We start from the raw sequence: 24,204 nt of genomic DNA on the forward strand, positions 1-24,204 counted from the left end.
AGGGGGATCTCGGCAACATAAAAAATGATCTTCTCCGTCCTGTAGTTCAGCTCGCCCCCGAACATAACGGGCAACGTGATTTTACCTTTTGGTTGTCCCGGGTTGACCCCTTGGAACGTGCCCGTCTCCTCGAAATCTCCATCAGGAATCTGCAGCTTCTTCATCACAGCGAGCGAGATCAAATTCAGACCAGCCCCACCGTCAACCAGCACTTTGGTCACCTTGAGGTTGCGTATTGTTGGTAAAACCAACAACAACAAACACCCAACCACAGTTGTGCGATCAGGGTGATCCTCGGTGTAAAAAACGATGGGCATGTGGGACCACTTCAATGGCTTCTGGGCATCGAACGACGGCTCCGCCGCAGTGACCTCACGCGCCCACTGCTTCAGCTGGCGATGTGAGGTGTGCAACGAGGCGCCACCGTCGACGCACATGGCCTCTGTAGCCTTCTGGAACTTGTGCTCGCCGGACTCGTCGTCCTCATCGTGATCATCATCTTCCTCTTTCTTGTCGCGGCCCCGAGCGGGCCTCTCTTGTTGGTTATCTTTGTCGCGGCGACCCCCTTGGCCGCCACGCTTCTTGCCGGACCCCTCGTCACCATCCTGACCTTTCTCCTTGTCTCGCCTTTCATATTCAGCCTTCTGCTTTCCTACCAGCAGCTCAACCTGTCGGCAGTTCTGGAGGTCATGGCCCTTGGTGCGGTGGATCTTGCAGTACTGCTTGTCGGAGCCTCCTGGCTTGCCGGCGGCCGCCAGGGCCAAACAGGCGGCACACCCGGCAACCTCCTTGTCGGGGTCGTCAGCCTTGGCCTTTTTGGCGGCGCCGGGCTCGCCGGATCCCTCAACGGCAAGCACAGTTCCTGTTGCGGCGCCGGCCCTTCTTTGTCGGGGCGGCGGTGTCTTCATCTGTGGAGTCGGTTTCCCCACCGGCGTCTTCGCCGGGGTACTTCCTCCCCTCTTCAGCTCGAGCACATCTATCGGTCAGAACATAAAGTTCGGCCATATCCTTGACCTTGTTCATCGCCAACTCTTCACGCATCTTGCGGTTGCGCACATTCTGATGGAATGCGCTGATGACAGCGGCGGGATGAACATCTGGGATGTTGTACTGCACCTGGCTGAACCTCTGTATGTACTTGCGCAGGTTTTCACCTTTCTTCTGGGGGATGATATGCAAATCGCTTGCCTGGCCATGAGCTTGGTGGCCTCCAGTGAAGGCGCCAACAAACTCATGACACAAATCCGACCAAGAAGAAATGAAATCCACCGGCAAGTGCATCAACCACGACATGACGTTGGGTTCGAGTGCCAACGGGAAGTAATTGGCAAGCACCTTGTCGTCGCAAGCTCCAGCAGCTTGCATCGCGATGGTGTAGATGCTGAGGAACTCTGACGGGTGGGTTTTGCCGTTGTACTTCTTGCCAACATCGGGCTTGAACGTGCGGTGGGAGGGCCACTGAAACTGCCGCAGCTCTCGGGTAAAGGCTGGACAACCCACCTCGTAAGGCAGGTCGCCAGGGCCCCCCGGCGCCGGGTGGTCCATAGTAGGCCCCGCACGCCGATCTAACTGATGGCGCGTCTCCCGTCGTCGTTCGATGGTAGTTCGAGCGTCTTCCTGGGCCCATTCCCGAAGGACTTGACGTTGGTCACGGCGGGTTCGTGGGTCGGACGACGTTGTGGAAACGTTGTCACAGACGTCGGCTCGATGGGCTAGTGGCTATTGCTGCGGCCACGGGGGGGTGGGGGTGGGGGAGGGTAGAGTGCACCATGGTCGCAGCGTCTCTGGTCCCCCACCGTCGGCATGCACCGGTTCGTCTGGACGCCGGTGTGAGGGTCCCGTTGGGAGCGGCTTGTCTTTGTTGGCGAAGCTGACAAGGCTTCGTATGGTGGCCCTCCACTCGTCGAGCTTCTCCACGGTAGGGGGGAAGTTGAGGAGCAGTTGCACGCGCGCCAGCGCTTCTGCTGGCGTAGGCGGCGGCGAGATCTGCGTAGACCGTGACGTGCTCCGACTTCTAACCGGGTTAGAAGGGGCTCTGTCGCGGTCTCGCGGTCGCACGCCGCCTGCACCGACGTCTGAGCGCGCACGCCGGCCTGGTTCGTCCTGCGAATGGCGCACAGGGCTCTTTCCGCGGTGATGCCCGAGGGATCCGGCATCGCGGTGTTGCTCATCGCGCGCGGCCTGGGAAGGGCGTGGCGCGGGTGCCAGCTGGGGTGCCGTACAGGCTGCCACGCCTCCCATGGGCAGCACGGCCCCACCCCCGGACCCAGCGGCGTGTGGCTCGTCGTCCCGGATTCGGACGACGCCGCTCGCCTGGCTCCGATCGCTAGAATGTCGTGGATGCTCGCGGGCCACGCCTCTGGCCCATCCGTGGCCACCCGACCGCCTGCCCGCGCTGGCGCGGACGGACCGGCCCCGGACAAGCCGATCGTTGTGATCCCCTTTCTCTTGGGGGCCATGGTGATGATGAAGTCAGTGTGCTAACCTTCAAACCGGATTTTCACAGCTTACTCTCCCTACCTAGCACGTCAAAAATGTCGGAGGAAATGACACCTACGGGATCACGAAGAATCCCTTTTGCTACGGTTGGCGGGTGCGGGGTTGTGGAAAGAGCGGGTTTGAGGGATCAACACGGGAGGATTATCCAGGTCCGGGCCGCAAGTGATGCGTAATACCCTACTCCTGCTGGTTTATGTTTATCTGGTGTTCTTGGACTAGCTACAAAGCGCATAGGGTCCAAAAAGTCCAAATCCCTCCTCAGTACGCCACGGGCCTTTTATAGTCAAAAGGGGCTGCCACAGTGGCACACAGGAGGTGGGAAGTTGTACAGTAGTCGAGTCTATCTCCTTGCACCGTAGGACAAACGCATTTAATGCGCTGCCGAGTGCCCTTCTTGCTTTATCGGGGACGACAAGGAAGCTCGTCCCAGCTGTCGTCGCCTCGCCTGGCTTCAACGCGCGTCCGAGCCGACGAGGCGTGTAGTGCCACGCTGACTGGCTGGCTGCTGAGTTGGTGCGGTGGCAGAGTCTTCACGAAGATATGCATGCCACCACGCAGGTGCTTGCTGAGTTGGCCTGGAAGCCACACGTCGCCACACAGGTGCCTGCCTAGTTGGTGGGCTGGCAGCTGTGTAGGAACAGCGGTGGAGCCTTGGCAGGTGGGGCCTGGCTGTGGCCCCGCGGATGTCTTTGGCGCGAGTCTTGCCGGGGCCCCGGCAAGGGTCTTGCCGCGGCGTCGTGGGCGTCCCCGACAAGGGTCTTTCCGGGGGGTCTCGTGGGTATCTTTGGCAGGAGCCTTGCCGGGGTCTCGTGGGCATCCTCGGCAAGGAGTCTTGTTGTTGTCTTGTTTCTTGGTTCCTATCTAGGCCTTGTAGGCCCTTTGTCTTCACAAAGATCTGCATGCCACCATGGAGACGTCTCCCAAGCCTTGGTTCCGATGTGGTTGATGGCGTCGGGACTCTTAGACTCGAGGGTGGCGGCCTTGTTCGTGTGGGGCAAGTCACCTTGGCAAGACTTGTCGGGGCCGTGAAGGCCACCCCGGCAAGGGCCTTGCCGGGGGAGTTTCACCTCGCCCCTCTGCTTCTCGTGCCTTCGGCTTGGCGCTGCTCTGGTAGTCTTGGGCCTTTACTTCCTCTTCTTCGCCAAGCGTGGCCGCAGGCGCGTGGCTGCAACTGTCCGCGCAGAAGTAAAGGGGTATAAAAGGGACCCTTACTTTTGTACACCGACAAGGGCTGGCGTGCTTCTTGTCGCCCCCTCCGAAGAGCACTTGAAGTACATCGTCCAGATGCATTTTGCCCGAAAGAGGCAACCAACAATACAGCAGAGTATGAAGAGCTCCTTGCCAGGCTTAGGATTGCCGCAGAATAGAGAATTGAGAAGCTGATCATTCAAGGAGATTCACAGCTTGTGGTGACACAAGTCAACAAGGATTGCCAAAGTTCTTTGATGGAGGCATACATCGAGGAAGTGAGGAGATTGGGGGAGCACTTTGACGGATGGCAAACAGAGCACGTACCCCGTGCGGAAAATAGCATAGCTGATCATCTATCAAAGTGTGCTACGCATAAGCTTCCTGTGAAACCAGGGAATTTTGTTCTCCATCTCACTCAGCCCTTCGTATCCGCAGCAATAATGGCCCGGAAAAGGAGAAAGTTGGACACCGATAAGCTTCTCTCGGTAGAGCCGTTCGCTTCTAGCAGAGACCCTGCCGGAAACAACTCCTCGTAGCCTGCCGGACCGCACCCTCAGCTGGGCCCATGGACCCCGCGAATGAGGCATGAGCTCCCGCAGCAGAGGAGGTGCCGCTAGTCCTTGTTGTCGAGCCCCAGGCTCCAACTTGGAGAAGGCACATTATCCACTTCCTCCAAACCGGAGAGCTTCCTGGCGACCAAGATGAAGCTGAAAGAGTAGCCCGAAAGGCCAGTATGTACCAGTTTGTCGATAACACTGTACAGAATGAGGCCCAACGATGTGAAATTGAAGTGCGTTTGCCGAGAAGAAGGAAAGAAATTGCTGGCTGGGATACACAAAGGCATGTGCGACTCCCAGATTGAATCAAGGGCATTAGTTGGGAAACCATTCCGGCAAGGATTCTATTGGCCCACAGCCCTCCAAGATGCGGTCGAGCTAGTCACCAAGTGTGAAGCCTGCCAGTTCCATTTCAAGAAAACCCACCTGCCGACCCAAGCTCTTCAGACAATCCCTCTATCATGACCATTTTCGGTCTGGGGCTCGATATCCTTGGCCCCTTTCCCTGAGCAATCGAAGGCTTTGAATTCTTGTTCATTGCTATCGACAAGTTTACAAAGTAGGCAGAAATGACTGGCGTGAGAAAGGTGACTGCCCAGTCAGCTATTAAGTTCTTAAAAGAATTAATGTGTCGTTCTGGAATTCCGGCAAGGATCATTACCGACAACGGTACCCAATTCACGAGTCGCGTCTTCATGCAATATGTTCATGCCCTCGGATGCAAGATCTCATTTGCCTCTGTGGCACACCCCCGAAGCAATGGACAAGCTGAGAAGGCGAACGCTGAAGTGCTGCGGGGACTCAAGACAAGAACCTTTGATACGCTGCAGAAGCACGACAGGCGGTGGATCAAGGAGCTGCCGGTAGTTCTCTGGCCCCTCAGAACGACACCAAACCAAACTACCGAGCAGACTCCCTTCTCCCTGGTCTACGGGGCAGAAGCAGTTATCCCCAGGAAACTCATTTACGGGTCGCCCAAGTGCTTGCCTACAATGAAGTAGCGCAAGATCAGAACCGGCGTGACGACGTTGTGCTACTCGAGGAGAACCGTCTCCGGGCTGCTACGTGTGTTGCACGCTACCAGCAAGCTCTGCGTCGCTATCACAGCCGCAGGGTTCATGCCCGGTGTTTTGAGGAAGGTGACCTTGTCCTTATGCGCGTTCAGTCCGCCAAGGGTACAAACAAGTTATCGCCGAAGTGGGAAGGCCCTTACCGGGTAATACGAGTCACCAGACCTGACGCAGTCCGTCTGGAGACCGGAAATGGCACTTAGTTGCAAAACTCATGAAATGTTGAGCATCTCCGCAAGTTCTACCTGTAAGGCGCGGCTGTCGGGACCTGCCCGACAGCCACCCTTTTGTACAGGTCTTGCCTCAGCTGCATGTAACACCATGTACAGGGCGATGACCCTGTACAAGAGAAAATAAACAAAGCGTTGTGGGACCTCCGACCAAGTTGCATGCATGCATGAGCATTTCAAAAGCACTGCATAAACATTTCATGAGCATTTGCATATGCATATAGATAGGATCGCATCCTGCATTCATTCTCATTTGCATATGCATATAGATAGGATCGCATCCTGCATATGCATATAGATAGTCGAAATGGTCGCAATGGCATCTGGTCAAAGGAAGCTGAGGAGGGGCTGGTCCCTTTGTATTTTGCCCGGTAGGCACAGTTCTCCGGCAGACAAAAGGGTACCGGCAGGATAAACCTACCGGGGAAACTCATTTATTTATATTAAAGAGGAATCTCACCTCTGCATGGACGTATACATGCACGAGTTCCCGGCAAGGTTTATCTTTTTCATTAACATGCGGAGTACAAGTACAAGCATTACAGAACACAAACATGGACTCGAAGGATTACATTATTTGAATTAAAATTTAGCAAATGCTTACAAGTTTAAGATTAAAAAAGATAAGTGCTCTGTAAACTCCTCTCCCTATCCCTCTTGTCCCAGGTAGTGCGGTGGGAAGAGAAAGAGGTCGGACGCGCGCAAGCACAACGCCACCCCAATCCTGTCAAGGCCTGCGATTGCAGCCTGACAAGATCGGGAGTGGCGAGGCTACGAAGGAGGAGGACGGAAGGAGCCACAGCAACCCCCTGGTCACCACGTCCGGGACCGGTCGAAAGACTCCAGCACAAGCTCCGGCGGACGAAGATGTCGGAGCCCAGTTGAAGACCGCTGGAGGAAGCGGAAGCGCCAGAGGGGCAAGCCTTTCCCCGGCAGCCGGGAAAACAATGATGACGGCGCCGGGAAAAGAGGGGAAGAGTCAGACAGACGGGCAGCAGGTCGCCAATACGAAATGAACGCGTCGGTGCTATCGTACTCCGACTGGACGGCCTGCCTCCAGTCTTCTACTTCTCCCCTGGCTTTGTATTCGTCAACACCACCCCTGGGGAGTGCCGACCTAACGGTCCGGCACCTTCTCCGGGGAGACGACGAGCGACCGAGACGGCCAGAGGCTCGAGGTGCGCCGCTTCCCACCTTGACAGGCAGGAAGGCGCGCCTCTCGTCAACATTAGCTCCAAGACCTCCGGGAGGGGCAGTGCTGGATTAACAATGATCTCCAGCCCTACCTCCCGGGCGAGCCCCGAAGAAGCCAAGAGATCCTCCTCAGCAAGGACCAGGCTCACTCCCTGAGCACCAGCACCAGCATTTGGCAACACCAGCCTCGACCAAGAGCCCGAAGGCTGGCCCCAGGCTCTTCTCTTCAGCATGACCAACAAGAAGCAGGAAGCAAAGGAAGGGGAGCACAAGGATGGATGACTCCGCCCTCCCTTCGCCCCTTCTTTTATAGGCAGGTCAGGAAGGGGAGCCGCTCCCTCAACGGGCGACCGTCGTGCTCCTCCGCCAATTCAAAGAGGTCGGGTCCTCGCCTTGATGATCTTCCGCGCCACGCGTCTCCGTTACCTACCCCGCGCGATGCATGCCGCATACGTGGCTAAGAATAAGGGCATGGTAGGAAGAATGAATTGGCAGTTTCTACCCCATGCGTTAAAGTCATTCACGGGCCATTACCAAGGCGACCCCACCACTATTGCCTTTACACGACGCGCATGAAAACCGGAAACTGGCCTGGACCCAAGATTAATAAAGAAGTAAAGAAGACCTCAAGAGACCAGCCTCTTCAACACCCCCGCATGTGCACTTATTAGGCCCTACCCTGACGACGCTCGGCATGGGCAGGCCCGGAGGCTTCTGTCGGTGTAACAAACCCTGTGCACAGGCACGGGAATAAGATCGAGGCTCCAACCCAAACCAGAGTACAAGGAACCAAGAACTTAGAAGGACCAACATGCACATCAAAAGGACCAAGATCAAGCCAGAGAAGCAAGATACCACCAGGAGAAAGGCCTCCCTTGCCGGGCAGGCGAGCTCGACAAGGACGGGGCCACCCCCGGAAGAAGACATCCAAGGCATCCCGGCAGGGCCTGCCCGGACTTGCGAAGGCAGAACCACCTCACCAACTACTCCGCCACGACCCACGTCATCAATCAGTGCGGTGTCAAGCTGCAAAGTGACTAAGTGACAGCCATTCGCCACATGGCAGCCTCTTTCTACAGGGGATGCCTACAGATAACACCCGTCCTTCGACGTGTCAATCAAGCAGGCATGGAGCTGGCGAGATAGCCCGGCAAGGCTTGCTGGGCTCCCAATGACGTGACGATTCGATTGAGAGATGCATTTAATGCGCCCTGTCAGCCTGCAGAATTAGGTATGATAGCACTGTTTGCTATCTTATCAGTGCATAATGACTACTTTGCCATTGTGGTAACCCCTTAATCTATAAAAGGCCCATAGCAACCATAGAGGAGGTTAGAAGGTTGGATAAATCACACCCCCATACTCGCCTAGCCACTGTCGCCCCTGCCGGGCAAGTGTACTACGCTCCACCACCACTCTTCCACCATCAATCCATCAAAGTAGGAGTAGGGTTTTACGCCTCACGGCGGCCCGAACCTGGGTAAATTGCTCGTGTGATCCCTGCCGCGCTGCCCCACGCTCGTCTGCTCTTTGTGCAACGCGACGTCCCCCCTGCCGAACCAGCAAGGGGCCCTCTGGCCCCATAGGTGGCCGTGGTTTCCCGCAACACCACAGTAGGCTCAACTTTGGCAACATGATATTTCATGACAAGAGTTATGGTTGAAACTATAATATTCATCATCTAACATGGTAATGTCATCTGTGTAATTTGTTCTAGGATATTAAGGTACACAATTGGACATGTCGTTTCTTATTATACCAGTCATCTCATGCTGTGCAGCAGCAACCAAAAGCATGTACAGAAGTTGGATAAACATTAAATGTGTGGGAATAAGCAGATAATTATTGAGACTATATAATTCAGGATAGTTTTTAACCATAATAATGGAAATTTTTCATCAAATCCCTGATCATAAAATGATCATTCCAGTTATAACAAGAACTCAAGGTGCAGATAAAATATTTTATCAAATCGAAAAAAGAATGTTTCAACAGAAAGCTTACTCTCCTCAGATAAGCAAATCATTTGTGGTCTAACAAACAATGAGCTACTATAAAATCTCGTGCAAACCTTCAAGCAAGAGTTTTTTTATTGAAACTTTAAGAAAGAGGTTGTGAACAATGAGCCGTATAGAAGCCAAAAAAACCCAAGCAAACCTGCCAAATTTTGGAAACACTACATTTCATCCACCAGGAAAAGAAAAGAGAGCACAGTTATATTTGTCAACAGTGGAGAAAAATGGAAGGTCGTTGGAAAGTAGCTGCACTTAATAGATACGGATTCAACTGCTAATTAGCAACTACTATCAAGCATGGTAGAGAGAGGTTTTGAATAATGAGCAATTACATGTTCAAGATAGAAGCCAAAAAAAATTCCAAGCAAATCTGCCCAATTATGGAAACACTAGATTCATCCACCAGGAAAAAATGAAGGTCTTCTTTGGTTTAGAGGATTTTTGTAGGAATTCCATAGGATATGATTCTTATAGGAAAAATTCCTTTAGAGCCCTTTGGTTTGTAGGAATAGAATCCTATTCCTATGAAGGAATTCTTCCTATCCTTCACATTTCATAGGAAAATAAACATTAGCCTAGACTCAATGGAATAAATCCTATGATGTGAATCAAAGGACATCTCCTTTCATATTCCTACTCCTAGGATTTGAGATGCATGCCATCTCATTTTCTACGACTTTCCTATTCCTATGATTGTTCTACCCTATGAACCAAAGGAGGCCGAAAAGGGAGCACAGTTATATTTGTCAACAGTGGAGAAAAATGGAAGGTCGTTTGAAAGTAGGTGCACTTAATAGATACGGATTCAACTGCTAGCCCCCCCCCCCCCCCCCCCCCCCATTAGAGATGAAACCAGTATACAAAGGTTTCAGTTTTGCATGAAAGTAGAAACTACTTAAAGAGCGTGTTTTTGGACATATTCCACCCAAAAAAGTTTTGGCACATAATTGAAAGCAAAAACACTCCTAAAACAAATAGCCTTATTGTTTCAGAAAAGCCTGACTTGGTTTGTTTGAGAGAATTTAATTTATTGATACAAAAACAAGGAAATGAAAACACGGGCAGTTAAGAAAATAACATAGAACATAACTTTATTCAGCGCTATACCGTGAAACGAATTTTTCAGTCCATCTTCCTTCTTTAACTCCTTTTACTAGCATCCTGCATAACACCACGAGATGTTAAAAATAGCAGGAATGTTATTTGGGAATAATGTGACAAATGGAGTGCTTAATTGTGTGTAAAAAGAGCAGGGAGTAGAAGAGACGAACTCATTCTTCCGTGTTTTAAATCTTATGTCTCCAAAAGCACGAGATACAGAAATGTCTCCACATACGCGTCCATCACGAATCTACGAAACAATGTTCGAGTTTGTTAAAACAAGACTCACCACAAGTGTGAGACTAGCATGTTGAAGGTTTTAGGCACTGATTAGAGAGAGCTCAGCATATGAAACTAACCACAGTATGGCTGCTTAATACTAAAAAAATGATTATCTGTAAAGCAACATAAAGATGACACCCAAGTGAAAGAGAACATGGCAGTTATTGCAATATTTAGTTCTTACGGAAGCAGGATGACTTAATCTATGATCATTAACTTAGAATGCGAAGGCACTCAGCGGCACAACCAGGAAACAGATGCAAGGACCCCAAATGAATCAAACAATACACAAATATTTACAAGAGGGGCAAAACTATAGCAATATTGACTATTTTCGTTGGAATATCAAGGACATGCATATGCAAGTATTATCCAATGGAAAAAGTAGAATGTTGTAGAAGAAATCATGCTGCAAAATAATGGATGATTTGTCGGAGACCAAGCCTGTGGCAACTAGCATTCGTTAGCCATGTGGTCTATGTATTGTAGACGTAACTTCTCGATAAAGGCTACTCTAAAAAAACAACTTCTTGAAAAAATCTCTCAAACTTGCAGTGTACCCCTAAACCACAAACATGCGGCTGCCAACAAAATGTAGGAGTTTCCTAGATGTGCTAGATTTTCAGCAGGACTTTTGTGTGATTGTTGCCCATATACGGTAAACAGATAACGATTTATATGACAAAAGGAGCATGTTTATTTGTGTGTGGGAGTAAAGAATTAAGATAATGTCATGGTAAGCGGCCCATATTCACAGAGCATCCTGATACTTTTAAGGGTACAACTACAGTAGTTCATCAGAGGCCACGAGACTTGCCCTTCCATTATGTAAAATTAGAACCAGGTAGTTCAGGTAAGGCAATTCAGCAGAACTATGGAAGAGGAAACACACCCATCCACCTGCTGCCCTAATCCGCTTGACCTCTTCAAGGGATGTTTTGTTGTTCCCGTATGGTCGATGAAAATTTGTCAGAGACTGAGGTCTTCCACCACGCGATATGACCTGCTAATCAAAATCGTCGGCCATCTTATTATCACCAACCAACAAAAAGTTTTCAGACAATTAAACGTCAATCTAGAATAAAGTTTGAATGTCACATTGCTAAAAATGCTACTACCAAGCAGGAGTCGCCAATGTGCGAGACAACGAGGACATCGTTCCTCAGAAACAAGGCCGTGGCCGTGGCACCAGAGTCGTCTTCCTTATCCATTTGCTGAAGCCTATGAAGAAGGAACAACGAAGCTTGTAAAATGTCAGAACTGAAAACTTCCATAGCTATGTAAGAAACTGGACAAGGAAGCCTCCGAAACACAGCTATGCAAGGAAATGAGAGAATTCCCTACATGCCACTTGTAAGTAGATCAATTCCCTCTAGACCACATACAAAGACATGCCAATGGATAACAGTTTTGAATCCCCTTCATGCTGTTGTGTTATCCTCCATTTAGAAGAGCTCTGTTAAGTCACATAAAAGTTGCTGTTTTCCCAAAAACATATAATTAAAAAAACCTTTGATGAGAAGTCGTTGCTCGAAGAAATGAAAAAAAGAAAACGTCCACTATGAATATGGCATAGCACGATAAAAGTGGTATAGAGAGAACTATTGTATGCTTAGCATATCATGGAGGGAACTGCATCAAATCTGCAATGCAGGAGCAAAATGGTCTTTTCACACATAATGGAGCCTGTACTAACAGGCAGTTTATGGAATGGCATGAAGGGAAGTAGGAAACTCAAGCACCTTTTACTCATAAAACTATTATCCAGTGGCATGTTTTCTTTACCGAAAAAAAAAACATAGTGAACTGATCTTCCTGTCAGTGGCATGCGGGGACTGTATCCATTAAAATGGGTAAATGATCCTACAGAGCCTGACCAGGTGGAGAGGTTGGCGTCCATGGTGGCAAAGGCACGCCTGATCGAGTCCGTGATGGCCTCGAGATTCTTGGTGTTAAGCACCGCGCCCCCGTCCAACGCGGCCGCGCATTCCTTGAACAACTCGTCCCTGCAACACACAAAAAAAAAATCGGGTCAAGTGACCGTGAAACGTGCGACACTGCAGCTCAAGAAAGAGATGATCGGTGCGTGCGTGCCTCAGGAACTGGACGGTGGAAAAACCGGCGTGGCCGTCGAGGACGGCGGCGAAGGAGAAGCCGTGGAGGAGGGAGTCGGGGCGGAGGACGACCTCGTCCTCCATCTCCTCGCGAGCTCCCTGCAGCTTGGCGCTGCCCCACCGGATGGCCTCCAGCTCCGACGACGACGAGGAGCCCGCCGCCACGCTTCCCGACGCCGTCACTTGGCATCGCGCAGCGGAGGCAGCAACCCGGCCGCAGCACAGGAGGGATCCGACGCCGGCGCCGGCGGAGTGGGCGGCGAGCGGCAGCCGCGGAACACGCGGGCTCAGCAGCGCCATACTAGTGGTGTGATATTTTTATTTTCTTTCTCGAGATATACTTATTCGATTGAGAAAATATTCCTCGCGTTCGACTCTCTCCCCCGCTCTCTCTCATGAGTTTGGATTTGGACTTTGGAGGGATAAGAGGCGAGCGGCACCGTGGATTCCCCGGCGAATAGCGTCTGCGGCTGACGCTCTCTTGGCCTCTTGGGTGGTTAGGTCGCTCGCTGCAAGCAAAACCGTCCGCACAGAAAAAATTCTACGAGACCAGGTCTCTCACCAGCCGGTTAGACCCATTTCGATGGCTGTGATATTGCCTTCATAATCTTAAAGCACGAACCCCATCTCCCGTCAGTTTCAATTCCCAACTACGCATTCCTGCTGTACCATGTACGTATCCTAAGCTGTTGTATTATATACGTACGCAACTTGTCCTTCTTTTGTTTTTTATCATGGCGGCGCCAAACGACCTCGTCGCCGGCAGCTACGCGGCACCATGCTACCATGGTTTTTCGTCCATGGTCCCGCCGTACCACCTCGTCGCCGGCGGCCAGTCGGACTACTCGACCATGGCGGCCGGGCGGACTCCTCTTTGACGGCGATTGTAGACATTGTTGCGGGGGGCGGGACCAACTGCTCGTCGACAGCGGCCGCGCCCCAAGACACTTCGAATGCTCCTTGCTGCTCTACCTCAACATCATGAACATGTTCGTGTCCCTGCTGCAACCGGTGCGGGCACCGGATAGCTGTGGGCACCTGAGCCTCCTTGGCTTTGATTTGAGTGCTTTTGCTTGTCCATCTCAGAACCTAATGAGTGCCCACGGACCGCTGTAGTAGGCATGTACAGGTGTACAAGTACTGCTTGCTTGCGTGCATACGTGAGTTCGCTGGGATGTAGCCAAGTTATCCGTGTGTATGAAATTCATGTGTTGAAACTTGAAACTGCTTCAAGTTTAATTCTATAACTTTAATCCTATAACAGTTTGGCCAAGTATCAGACTACTCTAATCAAGAGCTAGCATTAGCATGGGACTAATGGAATCGATCGACCAAACTAGACTATGCACATATATTCATGGAGTTCGCCGGCATTGATGTTAGCGAATGCAACGAAATGGAGCAGTCCGAAGCGTCTTGGCGTCCCACCGCCATCGAGACGAGGAGTTGGTCCTGCCGCCCGCGTTGATGTCATGGCGCACGTCCAACATCGAAGAGGTGTCTGCGCGGCCAGCAACATGGTGTGCGGCCGCCGTGGTCGAGCAGTCCAACTGCTGCCGTGGTCGAGCAGTCTGACTGGCCGCCGGTGACAAGGTCGTTTGGGCCCGCCATGGTCGAGAACAAAAGGAGGAAAGCGTACCCTAACTCAGTCATGGGAGTTGTGTACGTATATAAGACAATTGCTTAGGATAAGTATAGGGTATAGTAGGAATCGGTAGTTGGGAATATAAAAACCATGCAACCAAATTTCCCTCAAGTGGATGACCTAAGGTTTATCAATCCGTGGAAGGCGTAGGATGAAGATGGTCTCTATCAAACAACCCTGCAACCAAATAACAAAGAGTCTCTTGTGTCTCCAACACACCCAACACAATGGTAAATTGTATAGGTGCACTAGTTCGGCGAAGAGATGGTAATACAAGTGCAATATGGATGGTAGATATAGGTTTTTGTAATCTGAAAATATAAAAACAACAAGGTAGCAAGTGGTAAAAATGAGCGTAAACGGTATTGCAATGCTAGGAAACAAGGCCTAGGGTTCATACTTTCACCAGTGCAAGTTCTCTCAACAATAATAACATAATTGGATCATATAACTATCCCTCAACATGCAACAAAGAGTTACTCCAAAGTCACTAATTGCGGAGAACAAACGAAGAGATTATTGTAGGGTACGAAACCACCTCAAAGTTATCCTTTCTGATCGATCTATTCAAGAGTCCGTAGTGAAATAACATGAAGATATTCTTTCCGTTCAATCTATCCTAGAGTTCGTACTAGAATAACACCTTAAGACGCAAATCAACCAAAACCCTAATGTTACTTAGATACTCCAATGTCACATCAAGTATCCGTGGGTATGATTATATGATATGCATCACACAATCTCAGATTCATCTATTCAACCAACACAAAGAACTTCAAAGAGTGCCCCAAAGTTTCTACCGGAGAGTCAAGACGAAAATGTGTGCCAACCCCTATGCATAAGTTCACAAGGTTACATAAGTCGCAAGTTGATCACCAAAACATACATCAAGTGGATCACGTGATATCCCATTGTCACCACAGATAAGCACGTGCAAGACATACATCAAGTGTTCTCAAATCCTTAAAGACTCAATCTGATAAGATAATTTCAAAGGGAAAACTCAATTCATCACAAGAGAGTAGAGGGGGAGAAACATCATAATATCCAACTATAATAGCAAAGTTCGCGATACATCCAGATCGTGTCGAATCAAGAACACAAGAGAGAGAGAGAGAGATCAAACACATAGCTACTGGTACATATGAGGGAGTCCTAGACTAAGGGGTCCTCAGGCGTCTGGCCTGTTATAAATGGGCCGGACTGATGGGCTGTGAAGATATGAAGACCGAAGACTGTACCCGTGTTCGGACGGGACTCTCCTTGGCGTGGAAGGCAAGCTTGGTGAACAACTATGAAGATTCCATATTATGTAACCGACTCTATGTAACCCTAGATCCCCCCGGTGTCTATATAAACCGGAGGACTTAGTCCGGATAGGGGATACTCAATACCGTAATCATACAGGCTAGACTTCTAGGGTTTAGCTATTACGATCTCATGGTAGATCAACTCTTGTAACACTCATATTCATCAAGATCAATCAAGCAGGAAGTAGGGTACTACCTCCATAGAGAGGGCCCGAACCTGGGTAAACATCGTGTCCCCTGTCTCCTGTTACCATCAACCTTAGACGCACAGTTCGGGACCCCCTACCCGAGATCCGCCGGTTTTGACACCGACATTGGTGCTTTCATTGAGAGTTCCACTGTGCCGTCGTCGTAGAGGTTGATGGCTCGACTTATCGTCAAGGAAAATATTACCTCCGGAGGAGCTCTGGCCTCGGGCCAAACACTCTGGCTGGGCGATTTTACCATGATCGCCCGCTCGGCCTCTGAGCCAGCGAGGATGACCTCTCGAGTCATCGAAAAACGCATCTGCGTTGATTCTGAATACGCCAAACGAATGGATCCTATGGAGTTATCGTCTTTGAACAAACTCCTAGATCGCATTACCACCTTGGGAGTCGCTACACACTACGATCGGATTGGGCTTAAACCCGACCAGAGAGAGATTAATTCTCCACCGATCACCCACCAGATAGCGGTAGTCGAGGAGAAAGATAACCCTTCCTCTATATCAAGGACGAATTATGTTCGGATCTCCGACCTCGAGAAGCCGGACACCTACCGGAAGAAGGACACGCCTTGCCCTCCGAACTTAGAGTCGGACGGTAGGCTTCAAAAATCAGAAGACACTCCGGAGCCCGGACTGTTCAGTCTGGAAAAACCTCAGACTCCGGATCATCGATCGGGTCAGGGTTCAGATCCAATTCCACCCACCCACCTAGACATAAGTGCTCTCACGAGCACAAAACAGCAGTCCCGAGAAATGGTCCACCACTTCTGGGCCAGATTTCTCCTTGTCAAGGACAAGGTCAAGGGTTGCCGCGACGAGGACGCGTTATCGGCGTTCTGCAATAACTGCACGAACAAAGGACTCCTCAACGCCATTAATCGCCGCCACATACTACACTTCACTGACTTGGCAACTATTGTACAGAAGTACAGCGCAACAGAGAGCGCCTGGAGAGATCACACGGTTTGGGAGCTATCGGCCCCAACTCAACCACCGGTCCAGGCAAAAAGGGTACACCCTGTAACGCGCCCAGACCAATAGCCAAGAAATACAAACCCATTACGCGGCGCGGAACCGTTCTGGAGGGATGGCTTGATGGCCCCTGCAAAATACACACCACACCAGATACTATACCAACCCACAGCCTTAGAGCATATTGGATACTTCGACAGGTAGCCAAAAACGGCGAGGACATCCTCACCAAGGACATCCCGGAGCAACACCCTCCAGAAGATGACGAACCCAAAGTACTGACAGTCTTTGAGACATTCAGTTCAAACAATAGGAGAAAAAGGGCACTCCGTGAACTCGCCGAAGTCTGCCAGATCGCAACAATAAACCCCTGGAACGACACAACGATAACCTTTAACGCTGGCGACGAACCAAAACACATGACAACCCGAGCACCAGCCGCCTTGGTCCTCAGCCAATTGTGGACGGCTTTCGGCTCACCAAGGTTATCATGGATGACGGCAGCAGACTAAACCTCATCTATGAGGATACAATACGAAAGATGGAAATAGACAGGAGCCGCATTGAGCAAAGCAACACGACCTTCCGAGGAATCATTCCCGGTCGGGAGGCACGGTGTGCGGGAAAAATCACACTCGACGTGGTATTAGGCACGTCAGAGAATTATCGGTCCGAAGAAATAACCTTCCAGGTGGCCCCCTTCAACGTCGGATATCACGCCCTCTTGGGCGAGATGCATTCACGCGCTTTCACGCAATACCCCATTACGGGTACATGAAGCTTAAGATGCCCGGGCCCAACGACATAATCACTCTAGTTAGTGATCCGGACATAGCACTCCGCGTCGAGAATAAAACCGCATCCCTGGCCCTTGAGGCATTATCTGAAGCCCTCACGACCGGAGAATTAACCGCACTGCGCTCCACGGTGGAAAGAGATGATGTGGTCCTAGACAAACGACCCAAATCCACCTCATTCAAGTCGACAAAAGAAGTAGTCAAATTCCAAGTCCACCCAACGGACCCCAAGAAGACAGCATCCATAGGAGCACAACTAGACCCAACGGTTGACGCCGCTCTACGAGAGTTCCTGCGCGAGAATTGGGATATATTCGCCTGGCACCCTTCTGATATGCCAGGAATCCCACGCGAGTTGGCCAAACACAGCCTCAATATATTGAAGGGACACAAACCGGTCAAGCAAACACTGCGGCGCTTCTCCGAACCCAAACGCCAAGCTATGGGGGAAGATCTAGCCAAGCTAATCGAGGCCGGATTCATTATAGAAATAAAACATCCGGACTGGCTGGCAAATTTGGTGATGGTATCAAAGAAGGACAAATCCTGGCACCTGTGTGTCGATTTTAAAGACCTCAACAAGGCATGCCCCAAGGATCCCTTCCCCCTCCCCTGCATCGATCAAATCATTGACGCCACCGGAGGACACGACTCACTGTGTTTTCTTGACGCATATTCCGGATACCATCAAATCAAAATGAAGGAATCCGATCAAGCTGCAACGACATTCATCACCCCATATGGGCCATTCTTCTTCAACACTATGCCCTTCGGGCTCAAGAACGCCGGCGCCACATACCAATGCATGATTCAAACATGCCTGGAGAAACAGGCCGGCAAGACAGTTGAAGCTTATGCGGACGACGTCGTCATCAAAACTAGGCACGTCGAAACACTAATAGACGATTTACGTCTCACATTCGACAACCTCCGTGTGTATGACATTAAGCTCAATCCAGAGAAGTGCGTTTTCCGCGTCCCTGCTGGAAAACTGCTGGGCTTCATCGTTTCCAATAGAGGAATTGAAGCAAACCCAGCCAAAATCCGAGCTTTGTCACAATTGGCTAAGCCAACAGACCTTAAACAAGTTCAAAAGCTCGCGGGTTGCGTAGCAGCTCTAAGTCGCTTTATCTCTAGATTGGGAGAAAAGGCACTGCCACTCTATCGCCTTCTACGACGAACGGACCACTTCGAGTGGACGGACGTGGCAACAACCGGACTGGAGGAAATAAAAACCCTTCTTGGGAGCAATCCAATCCTGGCCGCACCAAACGCCGATGAACCGATGTTATTATACATATCGGCAACACATCAGGTGGTGAGCGCCGTACTTGTCGTTGAACGAGAACGGGACGGACATAAACTTCCGCTTCAGAAGCCAGTATACTACGTATCTACCGTCCTTACACCATGCAAATCCCGGTACCTCATTATCAAAAGATAGCATACGCGGTCTTCATGGCATCCCGAAAGCTCTGTCACTACTTCTAGGAGTGTTCGATCACGGTGGCCTCCGAAGTACCACTCAATGACATTATAAACAACCGCAATGCTATAGTCCGGATTGCCAAATGGGCCATCGAGCTCCTCCCATTTGACATTACATACAAGCCATGTCGAGCTATCAAATCCCAAGTACTGGCCGACTTTGTCGCCGAATGGACAGAGGCCGAACTCCCTAAAGAGTACGACACGTACTCCAATTGGGTCATGTATTTCGATGGCTCCAAAATGCAGGGTTAGGAGCGGGCGTCGTTTTAACATCCCCTATTGGAGACGCCGTCCAGTACGTTCTCCAAATACTATACACAGACCCCAATAACGCAGCCGAATATGAGGCCTTATTGCATGGTCTCCGGATGGCTGTCTCCATGGGCATACAAAGCCTAGAAGTACGCGGGGACTCAAACCTTGCAATATCTCAAATAAATGGAGATTTCGACACCAAAGATCCGAAGATGGCAGCGTATCGTAACGCAGTCATAAAAATGTCGGATCGGTTCGAAGGGCTCGAGTTCCATCATGTGGCTCGAGAAAGTAATCAAGCGGCGGATGTTCTTGCTCGTATCGGCGCTAAGCGCGACCCTGTCCCATCTAATATTTTCCTGGAAAGGCTCTTTAAGCCATCTGTGGTGAGGCAGGGGAAAACGACAATACTAGTCCGGATCCAAACATAACCCCAGATCCCAAAAACACCGACGTCGTTGGGGGCTCAGCCACCGAAATAACACCGTCGACGCATCTCATCATGGCAGTCATTGCCCCATGGACCGAACCCTTCCTGGCCTACCTTAATAGGAAAGAGCTTCCAGAGGACCAGACTGCATTGTCCGGCGTTCAACGGTGTACACGGTCCATGATGGATAGCTCTATAAGAAAAGCGCCACCGGAGTCCTTCAACAATGTATATCCGAGGAAGAGGGGCAACAGCTCTTGGCTGAAATTCATGCCGGACTCGGCGGTCACCACGCCGCAGCTGGGGCCCTTGTTAGCAAGGCCTTCCGTACAGGGTTTTATTGGCCGACGACCCGAGCAGAGGCACATGACCTTGTCCAACGTTGCGTCGGATGCCAACTCTTTGCCAATCAAAGTCATATGCCCCCACTGCCTTACAAATAATCCCCATCACTTGGCCTTTTGCGGTCTGGGGACTCGATATGGTTGGACCCTTAAAGGAGGAAGCCATAAGAGAAAGTATCTATTGGTCATGGTGGATAAATTCACTAAGTGGATAGAGGCCAAACCAGTTAAAATGGCCGAAGAGGGGCTAGTAATAGATTTCATATCCGGCGTGGTACACCATTACGGTGTCCCGCACAGTATAATCACCGATAATGGCTCCAATTTTACAACCGATGAGGTCAAACCTGGTGCGCTATGTTGGAAATATGCCCTAGAGGCAATAATAAATTAGTTATTATTATATTTCCTTGTTCATGATAATCGTTTATTATCCATGCTAGAATTGTATTGATAGGAAACTCAGATACATGTGTGGATACATAGACAACACCATGTCCCTAGTAAGCCTCTAGTTGACTAGCTCGTTGATCAATAGATGGTTACGGTTTCCTGAACATGGACATTGTATGTCATTGATAACAGGATCACATCATTAGAAGAATGATGTGATGGACAAGACCCAATCCTAAGCATAGCACAAGATCGTGTAGTTCGCATGCTAAAGCTTTTCTAATGTCAAGTATCATTTCCTTAGACCATGAGATTGTGCAACTCCCGGATACCGTAGGAATACTTTGGGTGTGCCAAACGTCACAACGTAACTGGGTGGCTATAAAGGTGCACTACGGGTATCTCCGAAAGTGTGTTGGGTTGGCACGAATCGAGACTGGGATTTGTCACTCCGTGTGACGGAGAGGTATCTCTGGGCCCACTCGGTAGGACATCATCATAATGTGCACAATGTGATCAAGGAGTTGATCACGGGATGATGTGTTACGGAATGAGTAAAGAGACCTGCCGGTAACGATATTGAACAAGGTATCGGGATACCGACGATCGAATCTAGGGCAAGTACAATACCACTAGACAAAGGGAATTGTATACGGGATTGATCGAATCCTCGACATCGTGGTTCATCCGATGAGATCATCATGGAACATGTGGGAGCCAACATGGGTATCCAGATCCCGCTGTTGGTTATTGACCGGAGAGTTATCTCGGTCATGTCTGCATGGTTCCCGAACCCGTAGGGTCTACACACTTAAGGTTCGATGACGCTAGGGTTATAGGGAATGGATATACGTGGTTACCAAATGTTGTTCGGAGTCCCGGATGAGATCCTGGACATCACGAGGAGTTCCAGAATGGTCCGGAGGTAAAGATTTATATATGGGAAGTCCTGTTTTGGTCGCCGGAAAAGTTTCGGGTTTTATCGGTAATGTACCGGGACCACCGGGAGGGTCCCAGTGGTCCACCAAGTGGGGCAACCAGCCCCGGAGGGCTGCATGGGCCAAGTGTGGGAGGGGACCAGCCCCAGGTGGGCTGGTGCGTCCCCCCACCAAGGCCCAAGGAGCAAGGGAGAGTGGAAGGGGGCAAACCCTAGGCTCATATGGGCCTAAGGCCCACCTAGTGGTGCGCCCCCCTCTCTCCCCCCTTGGCCGCCCCCCTAGATGGGATCTAGGGCTGGCTGCCACCCCTAGGGGTGGAAACCTAGGTGGGGGCGCAGCCCCTCCCCTCCCCCTATATATACTTGAGGTTTTGGGCTGCCAGAGACACGATTCAATCTCCTTCTTGGCGCAGCCCTACCCCTCTCCCTCCTCGTCTCTTGCGGTGCTTGGCGAAGCCCTGCTGGAGTACCATGCTCCTCCACCACCACCACGCCGTCGTGCTGCTGCTGGATGGAGTCTTCCCCAACCTCTCCTTCTCCCCTTGCTGGATCAAGGCGTAGGAGACGTCACCGGGCTGTACGTGTGTTGAACACCGAGGTGCCGTCCGTTCGGCACTAGGATCTCCGGTGATTTGGATCACGACGAGTACGACTCCTTCAACCCGGTTCTCTTGAACGCTTCCGCTTAGCGATCTACAAGGGTATGTAGATGCACTCTCCTTCCCCTCATTGCTAGATTACTCCATAGATTGATCTTGGTGATGCGTAGAAAATTTTGAATTTCTGCTACGTTCCCCAACAGTGGCATCATGAGCTAGGTCTATGCTTAGTTTCTATGCACGAGTAGAACACAAAGTAGTTGTGGGCGTTGATTTTGTTCAATATGCTTACTGTTACTAGTCCAATCTTGATTCGGCGGCATTGTGGGATGAAGCGGCCCGGACCGACCTTACACGTACTCTTACGTGAGACTGGTTCCACCGACTGACATGCACTAGTTGCATAAGGTGGCTAGCGGGTGTCTATCTCTCCCACTTTAGTCGGATCGGATTCGATGAAAAGGGTCCTTATGAAGGGTAAATAGAAATTGGCATATCACGTTGTGGTTTTTGCGTAGGTAATAAACGTTCTTGCTAGAAACCCATAGCAGCCACGTAAAACATGCAAACAACAATTAGAGGACGTCTAACTTGTTTTTGTAGGGTATGCTATGTGATGTGATATGGCCAAGAAGAATGTGATGAATGATATGTGATGTATGAGATTGATCATGTTCTTGTAATAGGAATCACGACTTGCATGTCGATGAGTATGACAACCGGCAGGAGCCATAGGAGTTGTCTTTATTTATTGTATGACCTGCGTGTCATTGAACAACGCCATGTAATTACTTTACTTTATTGCTAACCGGTAGCCATAGTAGTAGAAGTAATAAGTTGGCGAGACAACTTCATGGAGACACAATGATGGAGATCATGGTGTCATGCCGGTGATGATGATGATCATGGCGCCCCGAAGATGGAGATCAAAAGGAGCAATATGATATTGGCCATATCATGTCACTATTTGATTGCATGTGATGTTTATCATGTTTATACATCTTATTTGCTTAGAACGACGGTAGCTTAAATAAGATGATCCCTCACTAAAATTTCAAGAGAAGTGTTCTCCCTAACTGTGCACCATTGCGAAAGTTCGTCGTTTCGAAGCACCACGTGATGATCGGGTGTGATAGATTCTTACGTTCGAATACAACGGGTGTTGACGAGCCTAGCATGTACAGACATGGCCTCGGAACACATGCGAAACACTTAGGTTAACTTGACGAGCCTAGCATGTACAGACATGGCCTCGGAACACGGAGGACCGAAAGGTCGAACATGAGTCGTATAGAAGATGCGATCAACATGAGATGTTCACTGATGATGACTAGTCCGTCTCACGTGATGATCGGACACGGCCTAGTTGATTCGGATCATGTATCACTTAGATGACTAGAGGGATGTCTATCTGAGTGGGAGTTCATAAGATGAACTTAATTATCCTGAACATAGTCAAAAGGTCTTCGCAAATTATGTCGTAGCTCGCGCTTCAGTTCTACTGCTTAGATATGTTCCTAGAGAAAAATTAGTTGAAAGTTGATAGTAGCAATTATGCAGACAGTAGAAGGCTTATGTCCTTAATGCACCGCTCAGTGTGCTGAACCTCGAACGTCATCTGTGGATGTTGCGAACATCTGACATACACGTTTTGATGACTACATGATAGTTCAGTGTGTAATGCTAAATGGTTTAGAATTGAGGCACCAAAGACGTTTTTGAAACATCGCAGAACATATGAGATGTTCCAAGGACTGAAATTGGGATTTCAGGCTCGTGCCCACGTCAAGAGGTATAAGACCTCCGACGATTTTCTTAGCCCGCAAACTAAGGGAGAAAAGCTCAATTGTTGAGCTTGTGCTCAGATTGTCTGAGTACAACAATCATTTGAATCGAGTGGGAGTTGATCTTCCAGATGAGATAGTGATGTTTCTCCGAAGTCATTACCACCAAGCTGCTAGAGCTTCGTGATGAACTATAATATATCAGGGACATATATGATGATCCTTGAGATATTCGCGATGTTTGACACCACAAAAGTAGAAATCAAGAAGGAGCATCAATTGTTGATGGTTGGTGAAACCACTAGTTTCGAGAAGGGCAAGGGCAAAACGGGATACTTCATGAAACGACAAATCAGCTGCTGCTCTAGTGAAGAAACCCAAGGTTGAACCCAAACCCGAGACTAAGTGCTTCTGTAATAAGGGGAACAGCCACTGGAGCAGAATTACCCTAGATACTTGGTAGATGAGAAGGCTGGCAAGGTCGATAGAAGTATATTGGATATACATTGTGTTAATGTGTACTTTACTAGTACTCCTAGTAGCACCATGGTATTAGATACCGGTTCGGTTGCTAAATGTTAGTAAACTCGAAATAAAAGGCTACGGAGTAAACGGAGACTAGCTAGAGGTGAGCTGGCAATATGTGTTGGAAGTTTTTCCAAGCTTGATGTGATCAAGCATCGCACACTCCCTCTACCATCGAGATTGGTGTTTGTGTTGAGCATAGACATGATTGGATTATGTCTATCGCAATATGGTTATTCATTTAAGGAGAATAATGGTTAC

General features: G+C 49.8%; 1 protein-coding gene across 2 annotated transcripts in view; it reads right to left on the reverse strand.

The window, feature by feature from the left end:
- LOC125543801 (probable protein phosphatase 2C 5) overlaps nucleotides 1-12,684 on the reverse strand; it is a 30,566-nt gene extending 17,882 nt beyond the window's left edge. Inside the window, exons 1-6 of one of the 2 annotated variants that reach the window (XM_048707270.1) lie at nucleotides 12,234-12,684; nucleotides 12,017-12,145; nucleotides 11,258-11,360; nucleotides 11,032-11,145; nucleotides 10,028-10,107; nucleotides 9,864-9,917 (exon numbers count right to left, since the gene is read on the reverse strand). In XM_048707270.1, coding sequence (XP_048563227.1) covers nucleotides 9,864-9,917; nucleotides 10,028-10,107; nucleotides 11,032-11,145; nucleotides 11,258-11,360; nucleotides 12,017-12,145; nucleotides 12,234-12,553 — 800 coding nt within the window. In that variant the 5' untranslated portion in view covers nucleotides 12,554-12,684. The remainder of the gene's footprint in view (nucleotides 1-9,863; nucleotides 9,918-10,027; nucleotides 10,108-11,031; nucleotides 11,146-11,257; nucleotides 11,361-12,016; nucleotides 12,146-12,233) is intronic. The other variant, XM_048707271.1, reaches the window with a different exon arrangement.
- Nucleotides 12,685-24,204: the final 11,520 nt, after the last annotated feature.

The sequence above is a fragment of the Triticum urartu genome, chromosome 3 (assembly GCF_003073215.2).
Source record: "Triticum urartu cultivar G1812 chromosome 3, Tu2.1, whole genome shotgun sequence".
NCBI lineage: Eukaryota > Viridiplantae > Streptophyta > Magnoliopsida > Poales > Poaceae > Triticum > Triticum urartu.